This window comes from Zosterops lateralis, assembly GCF_965231275.1.
Source record: "Zosterops lateralis genome assembly, chromosome: 2".
Classification (NCBI taxonomy): Eukaryota; Metazoa; Chordata; class Aves; order Passeriformes; family Zosteropidae; genus Zosterops; species Zosterops lateralis.
In genome coordinates this window covers 14239778-14252250 of record NC_139763.1, presented here as the reverse complement: position 1 = coordinate 14252250, position 12473 = coordinate 14239778, and the positions used below count along the sequence as shown (strand labels likewise).

Below are 12473 nucleotides of genomic sequence, written 5' to 3'. Positions count from 1 at the left end.
CCCAGATGTCCAAAATCATGAAAAATTACAGGTCAATACTGAATATTAATTGCATTTTCTGTATTTTGCTCCAGAGATTTGACAGGACATACAACTTGGATTGAAATACCTGGAAATATTTATTAGAACAATCAAAAATCATTAGCTTGCTACATTTTAATGTGAAATAAGGAGGTTTTTCTCCTTCTCCTCTTATTTACAAACAGAGAAACTCTGAGGCATGAGAGAGGCATTCATACAGGAATGCAAGGAATCTTCCGAGCAAAGGAGGAAATCAAAAATGAAAATGGGAAGAGAGTTTGATTAGTTGAACAGTGAAGAAAGAAAACTGGTGCCACTTTAAGCCTTTCTGTCCATCCTCCAAGGAAAGAGAACATTAGAAAATTTAGATGCAAATAAAAACATGGTTTTGATACAAGTGCAGATGGGGTCCCATAATTCTCTGAATAAATTGTTCAGTTGCATTGTCGTGAAAGGATCTGGGGGAACTGGCTTGGCTATTTCCTGTATCTTCAGACTAGAAAAGACCTCCATCTCTGGGCAGGATGTGGGCAGGATGTGTTCCTCAGTCACATAACACTCCATGTGCTTTTATTAACAGCTGTTTATAAAAGTTCCTGTTGTGTGCTAAAAAAGAAAGTGCTGCTTGTTATTTCGCACAAATTTTTCTGTTTCTCTTATGAGTAATATTTAGGGAGAAGATACAGTAAGAATAATAGGAATGATGCACATTTTAGATAGTTCTAACCATTTTACCTTCTCAAACACCAAAGTCCATCCCTCCTGGTGGAAATGCAGATGGATTCAGTCAGCAGGTTCTGCATGGAGGAAGCTGCTACAGAAGTGGGCTAATCCAGATTTCAGTGCATATTTCATTATAACAGAGTATTTCAATGTTGGTTTACCCTAAACACGTTTGCTAACCACCTGGCAATACACATATTTGCACAATTTAAAAAAATGTTGATCCTTTTCAGGAGACTTGCCACTACTCATTCCTTGGAGAGAAGGGCATACCAACAGGCTGTGACCACTGAAGGATAAAATCCAAGCCCTGTGCAGGTCATTAAAGATTTCATCATTGCCCTCAGCTATGTCAAGATGACATAAAACCTGCTCAAAGGCAAACAGACCTGAGACAAAAGGAAGAAGCTGTAAAACACACTAACGATCAGTCTGGTTAATTCACAAACTGAGTTCTTTTGGAACTTTTTTGTAAAATATTCTTACCATTCTTATTAAACTTACTTATTCTGGGAAAATATCCCTAATAATACATAACTAAATAATTTACTACAATCTCTGACATCTAAGTATCTTAAATAGCTACTTTAAATTTTCCTCTTTTTTTCACTAAATTCTATACATTTCTTATTTTTTCATGAAACATTTTTTGACACTTCATGAATTTTTTTAATATTTCTTCCTTCTGTGAAAAGGAAATTTCCTTTGTGAAACTGAAAGCTAAATCCAATGAACTGTATTAACTCGGGCAACACAATATCAGCATATTTCTGAGCAAATTAAAGCAGGACTTTCAAAAACAGTCAAGGGAAAAATGTTTGGGTCTTTTTTTGCTGAGACTTCAACTTCTAAATCATGTGACTTTTCTGACTTGAGAAGAAAGAAACCAGGCACTTTGTGTTCTTACACAGCAGTAGGTTTCCTGATAGTGTGACTTCCTCGTTGTGAAATGCAAAACAAAGAGAGTTGAGACAACACAAAGGCTGTTGTCTTTCACAGAGACAGTATTCCCCGTTTCTGATCCCCGTCTAATCATTTCTAGGGAATGAAAAAAATCTGTATTCATTAAAGATATGTTGTTAGGCTGAGTCTGTTCTTTGGTAGTTTATTCAGATTGTCTCCCTACTAAACACCCTGTCCTGAGAGATTTCCAGACTCACAACCCATGAAATAAATTTTAACTTTTCTACTACTAGCCAACTAGCAACTGGAGTTGCTTAGTGATATGGAAATGCTTCTGATCTTTGGGCATCTCTATTCTTGCTCCAGTATAGGGTAAACTGAGCCAGTTAGGATGTTTGCATAAATTCTAAATTATTCTCCCAGGCCTTCAGGCACTTTCCACTGTGTGCTAACACCAGCCACCCGAACACTTTATACACATTCTTTATACAATCCGTGTTCTGTGCTGGTCCCTCTGCCTAAGTGAAGATCAACCTTGTAGCTTGTTGGATACGTTTAAAAATGGGGTGTGTGTTGTGAGAGTCAGCAGCATGACTTAGTGTCTTCCCATATCCCAAACCACTCTTAAAACAAGTGTTTATCTTACATTTCTTACATTACTTTACATTTAAGTTAAATGTAAGATAAAGAGCTCCTTTACATTATCTAGGAATGATAGTGGCACAGCTAATGGAAGAGGGTGAAAAGAAAACCACACATATGGCAAAGATTTGCACTTCTCTGGGTGGCCCAGCTGGTAGGTCCATGGACCACACAGTCATCTAGATCATGATCCAGCTCATTTGTCAGCATACAGAAGTATTTCTAGGTAATATCCAGAGAAAGCACAGGGCTGAGGATAATTCCTCCATCCTCTCATGCTCCAAACTCATGTTGTGGAGTCTGCCCAGATGGAATTTTCCTCATCACACCCACCTCTCTCCTCAGTGACATCCATACCTCCATCGGGATGGTGTCAGAGCCTCCCTTACGGCAAACTACTGGCAGATCCCCCTACTTTAAACCCACTCCTTCGTGCTTCTCCCAGCACAACCCCTTCCCCTCCAGTCAGGCGGGTTACGGTGCGTGTGCCCGCCTGGGAAAACGCCCCAACCCCAAGGTTAAACTTCAGTGCTTTCAACCTTTCTCCGTAAGGACGCTCCTGCCCGGGGGCGTACTTTGGTGCTAGACACGCTCCCCTGCTCCCCGGGGTGGACAGGGATCACTGCTCCGCGTTTCCCGCAAACACCGAGCGGTTTTTTCTCTCTGTTCCCACAGCGGTGCCCGAAGTGCCCCCAACACCCCCTGGGCTCTGCGGCCCCAACACGGCACCCGGCAAGGAGAGCCCCGAGCCGAGGACAGTGTCGGGCTCGGTTTTCGGGGTGTCACGGCAGCCGGTGCCGGGAGAAAGGGGTCCGGCGGTGCCGGAGTCCCTGAGGGCGGTGCCGGGGTCCCTGAGGGCGGTGTTGAGGGTCCCTGAGGCGGTGCCGGGCGGGGGTCCCTGAGGGCAGTGCCGGGGGGTCCCTGAGGGCGGTGCCGGGGTCCCTGAGGGCGGTGCCGGGGTCCCTGAGGGCGGTGTTGAGGGTCCCTGGGGGCGGTGTTGAGGGTCCCTGAGGGCAGTGCCGGGGGGTCCCTGAGGGCGGTGCCGGGGTCCCTGAGGGCGGTGTTGAGGGTCCCTGAGGGCGGTGTTGAGGGTCCCTGAGGCGGTGCCGGGCGGGGGTCCCTGAGGGCAGTGCCGGGGTCCCTGAGGGCCGGTCCCGCCGCCGGGTCCCGCCCTGCAGCCCCACCCAGCCCCGCCAGGGGGCGCCGCGCGCGGAGGGGGAGGGCGAGTCACGAGACGGCCGCAGCTGTTGCTGTCAGGCCCGGGCAGGATTCCGGGGAGGGGCGCGGCCATTGGCTGAGGGCGAGCGGGCGCTCCCATTGGCCGATGGGCGGGGAAGGCGGGGCGAGGACGTCTTTAAATAGGGCGGCCGGAGCCGGCCGCCGGCACTCTCCGAGCCGGGGAAGCCGCGGAAGCGAAGCCGGACCGCCAGCAGCCGAACGCCGCCGGGACATGCTCGCAGCCTGACTGACCGCAGGTGGCCGCCGCGCCCGGGACACGAATGAAGAAGCAGCTGCTCCTCCTGTTCACACACCGGGGACTCGTCAGCCGAGGGGGCCGCAGGGGGAAGCGTCGCCGAAAATGGCCTCGTTCAGCATCCGCGCCGCGCGTCCCGAGGACTGTCCCGACCTGCTGCGACTGATCAAGGTGCGGGTGCGGGGCGGGCCCGGCGGGCGGGGGGCAGCGCTGCCCCTGCCCGAGCAAAACAACCTGTTGCGCAAGGGCGGGGGGCGGGGAGAGGCCGCTGACAAGCTCCTTCTCTTCCAGGAACTGGCCAAGTACGAGGATATGGAGGACCAAGTGGTGCTAACTGAGAAAGGTACGGGCTGCAGGAGCTCGCCCGGCTGCCGGCCGAGTGACCGCGCCTGTGGCTCAGTGCGTGTGTGTTCTGCTTTTCCAGAGCTGCTTGAGGATGGCTTTGGCGAGCACCCTTTCTACCACTGTCTGGTTGCAGAAGTGCCGAAAGACCAGTGGTCGTCGGAAGGTGAGACTTCCCGATACTTACTTTTGGACGCTGAGTGCACAGAGGCGTCATTTGCTTAATATTAACGATTGTGGATGAGGTTCTGCCAGTGGACTGGGGTAGGAGGACTAGGTTAACTGGTAAAATTCAGCAATGTGTAGTGATACTCTGCTGAAGTGGTTGCTAATCCTGGAATCATGGGAGAGCAGGTATAACATAATGCGCTTGACTCCAATTATTAAATGGCTTTTCTTGTTTGACCCTGACTTACCTTTATGTAATTCTGTTGAATCACATTTTTTTCTTTAATTTGTCCCCAATCTTCAGGTTACAGTCTCTAGCTTCGCCATGTACATGGCCCTTCTGTGTACATGGATGGGCGGGGAGGTAACTAAAAGATCCGTTACACAATAAAGTAGATGATCATAATATGAGGTAAGGTCTACAGGGACAAGTGCTATTCCCAAACCTTTACCAAAGACAGTAGATGACAGAAACCTGTTTGCACGCTTCTCTTACAGTGTGTGCAGAGTGTTATGGCAGTTAAAATACTCAGGGTTTTTGTATGAGGGGGCTGTTGTTGGATGAGTTGGTTTCTCCTCTCTTTTGCACTGCAGAGTTATAATTGAAGCTGCAGCTTTACTTATCTTGACTTCCTGGTGCTGAAGATAAGGAAAATAGCATGATGCTCAGTGGAAGCAGAAGTGGAAGTGCTTGAAATGCTGCTGTAAAGGTGGCCTATATACACGGCCTTCTGGCACAGTAGTTACTGAGGAATATACATGGAAAGATCAGTGTTTTCCAGGGTTTGACAGACTATTCCTAAGGAGGCAGAGCTGGGGTGATCATCTAGATTTTGAGTTGCTGTGTTAAGTTTTTACTTGTCTTCCAGACTGGAAATGAATCAGTAAGGGTGTGCATTATTTTGTAGAAAAAGACCATGTTAGCACTTACTATGACAGTGCTTTTGAAGATTTCAGGGTATGGACAGGGAAATCTTTTTTTATAAGGCTGATAAAAACTTGTCAGAACTTTTGTTTTCAATTGTGTGCTTATTTGCAAACTTCATTTTTAATTGTAACCTAGTATCAAATATTTGCATGTCCCAGAGAATCTGTATGTTTAAACATGCATGTAAAACTTAGTATTTTAAACTTATAAATTCCATCTAGCTGAAGTTACACCCTTTGTTTCAGAAACATGCGTCGTGGGCTTTGCCATGTATTACTTCACTTATGATCCATGGATTGGAAAACTGCTGTACCTTGAAGATTTTTACGTGATGGCTGAGTACAGAGGTACCTGTTGTAGAATTAAATGAGTTGCTACCCATACGGCTTTTCTGTAGATTTAAAACTTAAGTTTCTTATTTTTTGGTTTTTTAGGACTTGGTATTGGGTCAGAAATTCTGAAGAACTTGAGTCAGGTATGTCTAAGTGTTAAGTCTGAACAAGAATTAAGGGGGGTGGCAGGGACTCTAGACAGCTTAAAACATTGCCTAGAGCCTGGTAAGCTGAGAAATGCTGCAGTGGCAGTGGAATGAACTCAATGACTTGTGGTGGTACACAGTTGATGAGTAATGCCGTGGGTTGTCCCTGGGGCTGTCCCCAGACTGTGACCGTGTGCCCTTGGCTTTGCAGGTGGCTGTGAAGTGCCGCTGCAGCAGCATGCACTTCCTGGTGGCAGAGTGGAACGAGCCCTCCATCAGGTTCTACAAGAGAAGGGGCGCCTCGGATCTGTCCACCGAGGAGGGCTGGAGGCTCTTCAAGATCGACAAAAAGTATCTCTTGAAGATGGCAGCAGAAGAGTGAGAGATTATTCCAGCAAATAAATTTTCCGCAAATATATGTGCTCTCTGAATAAAACTCCTTCTTGCTTTCTGTGTACGTACAGTTTGTAGTGGAATAAAGTAGCGTGGATGCTAATAATGACAGTGCAGGTGTGGTCATAGAGTGATGGTACTGAGATCTGGAGCTGAGGCAGCTGTGAAGTTCAGTATGTGCTTGTGTGCATCCTTTACCAGTGTGGGCTTGTAATCCTTGTATATGGAAACTTCATTCTTGTAAGTGTCATTCAAATGTGTACAATGTACACACTGGTAGGGTTTGTTTTAATTATTGCTTTTTATAAAAATAAAATAGTGTTTTCACTTCATGGCAGTAGTTCTCTGACTTTAATTCTCACATAAGGTTTTCCATCAAATAATGTGCAGACTAATAAAAGACTGGATTGACTTCAACCTTCTTGCAAGTGAAGTGTGTTCCCAGTGGGATAGAAGTGCACTTGTGTGCCTGTGGGACCTGAGGGCAAGGTTCTGGGCACCTGAGTGTTTGAAAGGGTTTGAGATCAACCCCTGGTGGTGCAGGGCATCCTGGCTTGTGACCTATATTTTTAGGTACAGTTGGAATCCCTAAATTAGGTTGCTGCTCCCTGGACAAGTGTTCCAGAAAGCCTGGAGCTTGGAGTTTCCACTTACCTGCAGAGCCCCTCAGCTGGAAGGGCATAGCCCTGAAGGGAAAGATGCATCCTGGTGTGGTTCCAAGGCCTAAGTAAGAAAAATCAGTTCTGACTGGTCACATGAAATGAAAGTATATTTACCGACCCCACAAAAAGCTCCATTATGTGATTCTTAAACCACCAAACTCAAATGCCTCTGGTGCCATGTGTTTCTGATCATGATTTCAGATCAGGTTCAGCATTTCTGCTGAGCCTCAGTGGCTGTGCTGAGCTGTGAGTGCTGTGTTAAACAGTAGGAAACCAGCCCTGTGTGTTTAAGCCTTTGCACAGTAGCAGATGAAAGCAATACTAGTCATCATTTTTTTAGTTGTCTTTGAAACAAATTAACAACTTTGCAGTACTGTTTACCCTTCTTGGAAGTGGATGCATGCAAACTTTGTCCTGCTCTCCTCCTGCTCTCTGGTAACCCTGCAATAAAAGGCTTTTTTTGGCCAGCACTGCTTTCACTTCAAAGGAAGGGAAGAGACTTAGCTACCCTGTAACATAAACTGGTTTAAATAAAACAAGGTTTTAAACCTGTTAGTCACTGCATAAATCATGTGTAACATGGAAGATGTTTCCTCATCCTGGGGAATAGTGGGCAGTGGCTGCTTCAGCCATGGGAAATGCTGAACTACTAAGAATAAGGTATCATTGCTCAGGGCTGACAGAGAGCTGTCCATCAAACTATTCCTATTTTCTGTTTTGTTTCTTGTTGATGTGTAGTCAGCAGTATGCCAGCTCTGCCCAGGTGTGAGATTTGGCTGTCAGCTGTTGCTTCAAGAGGGAGAATACCAATAAAAGATAGAGGAGCTCTTGGGAGAGAGCAGAAAGTAGCTCTTCCTTGGGGGTGTTGGTGGACACAAAGCTCAATGTTGTCTTGGCAATGTGCACTCGCAGCCCAGAAAGCCAACTATGTCCTGGGCTGCATACAAAGCCCTGTGGGCAGCAGGTCAAGGGAGGGGGCTGTGCTCTCTGCTCCACTCTGGTAAAACGCACCTGGAGTGCTGCATCCAGCCCTGGGGTCCCCATCATCAGAAGGATGTGGACCTGCTGAGTGAATCCAGAGGAGGCCATGAAGATGATCAGAGGGCTGGAGCACCTCACCCATGAGCACAGAGTGAAAGAGTTGAAGCTGCTCAGCCTGGAGAAGAGAAGGCTCCAGGGAGACCCAGCAGCCTTCCAGTACCTAAAGGGGCTACAGAAAGCTGGAGAGGGACTTTTCACAGGGGCAAGAGGGCTTTAAGCTGTAGGAGGACAGGTTTAGACTAGCTAGTAAGAAGAAATTTTTACTGTGAGGGTGGTGAGGCACTGGAATGGGTTGCCCAGAGTTGTGGGTGTCTCATCCCTGGAAGCATTCAAGGCTAGGCTGGATGAGGCTTTGAGCAACCTGGTCTAGTGGGTGACATCCCTGACCATGGAGGAGGTTGGAAGGAGATGCCCTGTGAGATCCCTTCTAACCCAAGCCATTCTATGGTTCTGTGATATGGTTCCAGTGCTTATCTGGACTAACTGCATCTGGACTGAGAATGGAATCTGTCACAAAAATTGCCTTGATTGAGCAGGTCAGGTTCTGCATAAGAAACATCCATTTCCAGGACTGCCCCTGTCTGTGCAGCACCTCAGCTGCTGTGGCAGCATTCATACCACACACAGCAGCCTGGGGCTCAATCCCTCTCCTACCCAAGGGGAGTGGAAATCTGTGTTTCTCGCTTGGTCAAAGATGAAATGCCAGGCTACAAACCTCCCTGCCCTTGCTGAGCCTGTGCTCTTCTGGAATTCAGTAGGCCAAAGGAAGTGAGAACAAGTGTACCCAAGGAACCAGCCCAAGAGCTGGTGGTGGAGGGAGAGCAGGAAAGAGGAGATGCCTCCAGCAGTTCTCACTGAGCATCAGGGTGTTATATCTTTTCCTTGCTGAACATGTAGTAACTTCACTGGGTACTCTGTGAGCTACATTAACCTCCTCATCTCATCCTCTCCATCTCATACCTACTGCATCTCAGTCCTGGTGCAATCTGTTTCAAAGTTATTTTAAGCTTGTGCTTCTGGCTCCATTTATCAGACCAGAAGGTGATTGCTAGTAGAACAGTTTAAGAGTGTTTTTATTTTGAAATTAACAGTTCATTAGATATCTAGGGCAGGCCTGCTTAAATCTCAGGCCCCAGACTTCTGGAGCACAATAAAGCTATCAAAGCTGCATGACTGAATGGAACAAGCTAACTAATTAGGCATTATAATTAGGAAAGTAAGCAGCTTAGTCAAATTTTCAATCAATTTAAAATTGTTTATCATATCTTGTTCGTCTTCTGCCAATGTGACTTACCACTGCATTTTCTAAATAAATTCTGATGGAATGGATTCTCAGGGAGTCACAGAAAACGAGGCAGTGCTAAATGAGATCTTTTCTAGCCAATGGGGATAATTTTAAACATTCACACGTGAAAGGAAAAACAAGGACCAATTATTCAGATATTACTTGTGCTGAGATCCTACTAAGAGGCAGGGGTTTTAAAACCAGCAGAAGTATTCTCACATTGTTGGTAAGAGAACCTCCAACAGTGATGTGGTAATGCCATGGGTCAAGAAAAGACCAATTTTAAATTCCCTCAATAACTTTTTCTCAAGCTACGGGAGGACCAAAGTCACTCTGGAACTACAACTGAGATATAGAGCAGAGAGTTTTCTGTGGCTTTGGGTGCTGGAGAAACCTCACCTGGTGTGACTTTCCCCTGTTCCAGCACCACAGTCACACACAATGACACTGCCGAGCTGGGGGCCAGCCCGTGATGGGGGCTTTGAGCAGGTCACTGCTGTCCCCCAGTGATGGTGTCCCCCAGTGACGGTGTCCCCCCGCCACAGCAGGGGCACAGGGCTGCCGTGTGTCCCGCAGCTCGGCCAGCGCCGCTCCCGCCGCCGGGGAAGAGTCGGGGAGAGTCACTGGTAACATCCCCGGGGAGCCGGGGTGCGGAGCTCCTCCTGGCCCTCCCTCCCAACCTCCTGCCCCGGGAAGCTGTCCTCAGGCTGGGCCGGCCAGCGGGGCATTTCCAAAGGCAGTTTCCGCGTTCCCGTGGGGAGGGGACAGAGGGAAGGGCAGCTCCGGCCGGAGGAGCGGCGGGACCGTCCGGCTGTGCAGAGGAGCGCCGGGCCCGCCGCCCCCGCCCCGCTCGGCCCTTTCCCCTTCACGGGCTCCCGCACAATGGTCCGAGCCGTAGCCATAGCGACCGCATGGACATAAGTTAACACAAAATATATGTGAGAGAAACAACCCTTCCCCCTCCCCTCTTCTTGTAAAGAGCCTTCGCTGTCGATGTAATTCAAAAAGCCAATGCAAACTTTTCCTCCGAAAGGCATAGGGGGCCTTACTGCATTCCTGCACCGTGTTCGTCTCGGGAGAGCCGCTCCCGGAGCGCGGGGCCCGGTCAGCCCGGGGCACACACACACCGGCTCCGCTCGGGAATCTCGGCTGATTCCCCGCCGGGCAGCGCTGCCTGGGGCTGGCCCCGGCCCAGGGCTGTGTGTCCTGCCTGCCTTTCTTTGAGCTGACCAGAGGCTTTATTTCCTTCTGCTTGTCCGAGTTTCCTCCCGACAGCGCTGGCTGTCCCGGGCTGTCCCCGAGCATCCCCCGGGAGCCGCCGCCGAGCCCGGGGCTGGGCCGGGACCAGACCTGCGGGTCTCGGTGATTCCCCTCACACAGCGGGCCCGGCTGCGCCCGGGAGCTGTGCTTGCCTGGGCAGGATTGCTTCATTTTATTTTTTTTTTCTCTTTTGGTTTTGTTGTTTGGGGGTTTGGTTGGTTGGTTTGTTTTAACTCAGGTTTCAGAGAAGTGGCTGCAATTTAGAGGAAGAGCTCAGCTGCTGCCTGAAACCAAGCAGCAAAGCAGCACCAGGCCTGCTGCTAATGTTTAATCTCATTGTAAACTCAAAGCAGGCTCTAACTTCACCATCCAGGCAAGATTCCCTCTCAGGACTCTTCTTTGTTTCACCAAGACCTGGCTAACGTTTTTTGGTGTCCTTGATGGAGGGCTTCAGACCCGTCAGGAGCCCAGACCTGTCCCCACAGGGAGCTTGTGGAGGGGAGGCTGCAGAGATGTGGGCTCTGGGGCAGGACACAGCCCAACACCGGTGCAGCACTGGGAGATGCACCTCTCCCGACCCTCAGGCCTTGCCCTGCTGAGCTCTGTCTCTTTCTGCGATCAGAAACACTCTGATGGTGACAGAATAAATCACAGGTACTCAATTGAAAATAGTGACTAAGGGGGAAGAAATTCCACCTTCAAACCAGTTTCGGTTTCATTTCACAGATTCTCTCCGGGCCAAAGCAAGAGGCAAAAAGCCCCAGAGGATAATTAGCTTGTGAGGATGGAAAACAAACACCCTGTTCAGAAACTGCTCTCAGGTAAATAGTTTTGTTTGTGTTTCGCACTTTGCATATTTTGATTGTTGATATAGCAGGTGTCAGATGGTCACGTCTACTCAAAGGAAAAAGGAACCTTTGTTTTCTTGAGCTGTTTTCCTTCTCCACTAAAACAGACTAAAAATAACATGCTTTGATAAGACAAATGTGCTCATCCTCTCCTGTAAGTTTGCTGTACAGTATGATGAGGTGGCTTTACATCTTCCAAATCACCTCCTGGGAACCCACTGTGCAGGGATGGGACATGAATCCCTGAAATTCCACAAGAAACTTTCCTCCACCCAGGAAAAAACACGTCAGAGACTGTAGCTTTCCACATGAAAGCCCATCAGTGTTTCCAACTAACTGAATATTGCAGTGTTATATTCAAAACATGCTGATAAAACTGCAGGGTGAGACTTTGGAAAGCTGGTTACTATAATTGGACACCCAGATACCACTGTGGAGGTACCTTTGAACAGGCTTTCCTTATTGCTCTCATGATGAGCAAACTCCAGTTTGGGCTCTCTGTGATCTCCCTGAACTTCCAGATTTGGCCCACTTGAGTCACCGGCACACAAACCACTGCACGCCTTGTGCAGGAGGAAACAAGACTCCTGGTTTTGCTCTGTAGTCTCGTGCCTTTTGCAATCAGTCCACATGATAGGATTTGGGTTTCTCCCCCAGCCAGCTTCCTGCCATGGCCTAGCACAAATGTACACAAACATTTCCAACCACAGCCAACTGTGTTTTAGCTGCAGTTGCAGGTACATGGGTCTTTTTCAGAGTTAAAGTAGAGGGATGGATCAAACTCTGCATTCACCACTCCTAGAGGTCATAACCTCCATACAGAGGTGTAGCTTTGCCACTGGGGCAGAAAATGTAAATTAAAAAGGAGGCAGGAGAAGAGATGTGCAACACTGAAGGAGGCCAGGTGCAGGGGCTGACCACAGCCTGCCACAGGAAGTCACACACCCAACCGAGGAAGCAGCATCAAGGGAAAAACTTCAGGCTTTTTTCTTTCCAGATAATGTAATCAGAACAAACTGTAAGACTTATTTCACAAAATCAGAAGTCTGAGAGGCAAATTCTTGGGATACATTAATAATTTCTGGATTATTTTTACCTCCCATTGATGTCATTAGCCATAACTTAATGGATTAGCAAGTACTAATTTTGGATGTGGTGGTGTAGGAGCAGAAATTATTTGTTGCTGAGGAGCAGCAGGCAGAACTGGCAGATGGTGGCAGCAACAAGTGCTAGGATCAAAGAAATAACACCTTATTAATCCCGTTTTAAACAAAAAACAAAACTAGCTGAAAATTTGAGGGATAG

General features: G+C 48.1%; 1 protein-coding gene across 1 annotated transcript; it reads left to right on the top strand.

Annotated features, from left to right (window-relative positions):
- Positions 1-3683: 3683 nt before the first annotated feature.
- Positions 3684-6404, top strand: SAT1 (spermidine/spermine N1-acetyltransferase 1). The gene is made up of 6 exons (XM_083854309.1): positions 3684-3934; positions 4055-4106; positions 4188-4271; positions 5447-5548; positions 5636-5676; positions 5891-6404. Exons 1-6 carry the CDS (start codon positions 3869-3871, stop codon positions 6059-6061), a joined length of 516 nt encoding a protein of 171 aa, XP_083710435.1. The 5' UTR covers positions 3684-3868; the 3' UTR covers positions 6062-6404.
- The last annotated feature ends 6069 nt before the right edge of the window (positions 6405-12473 follow it).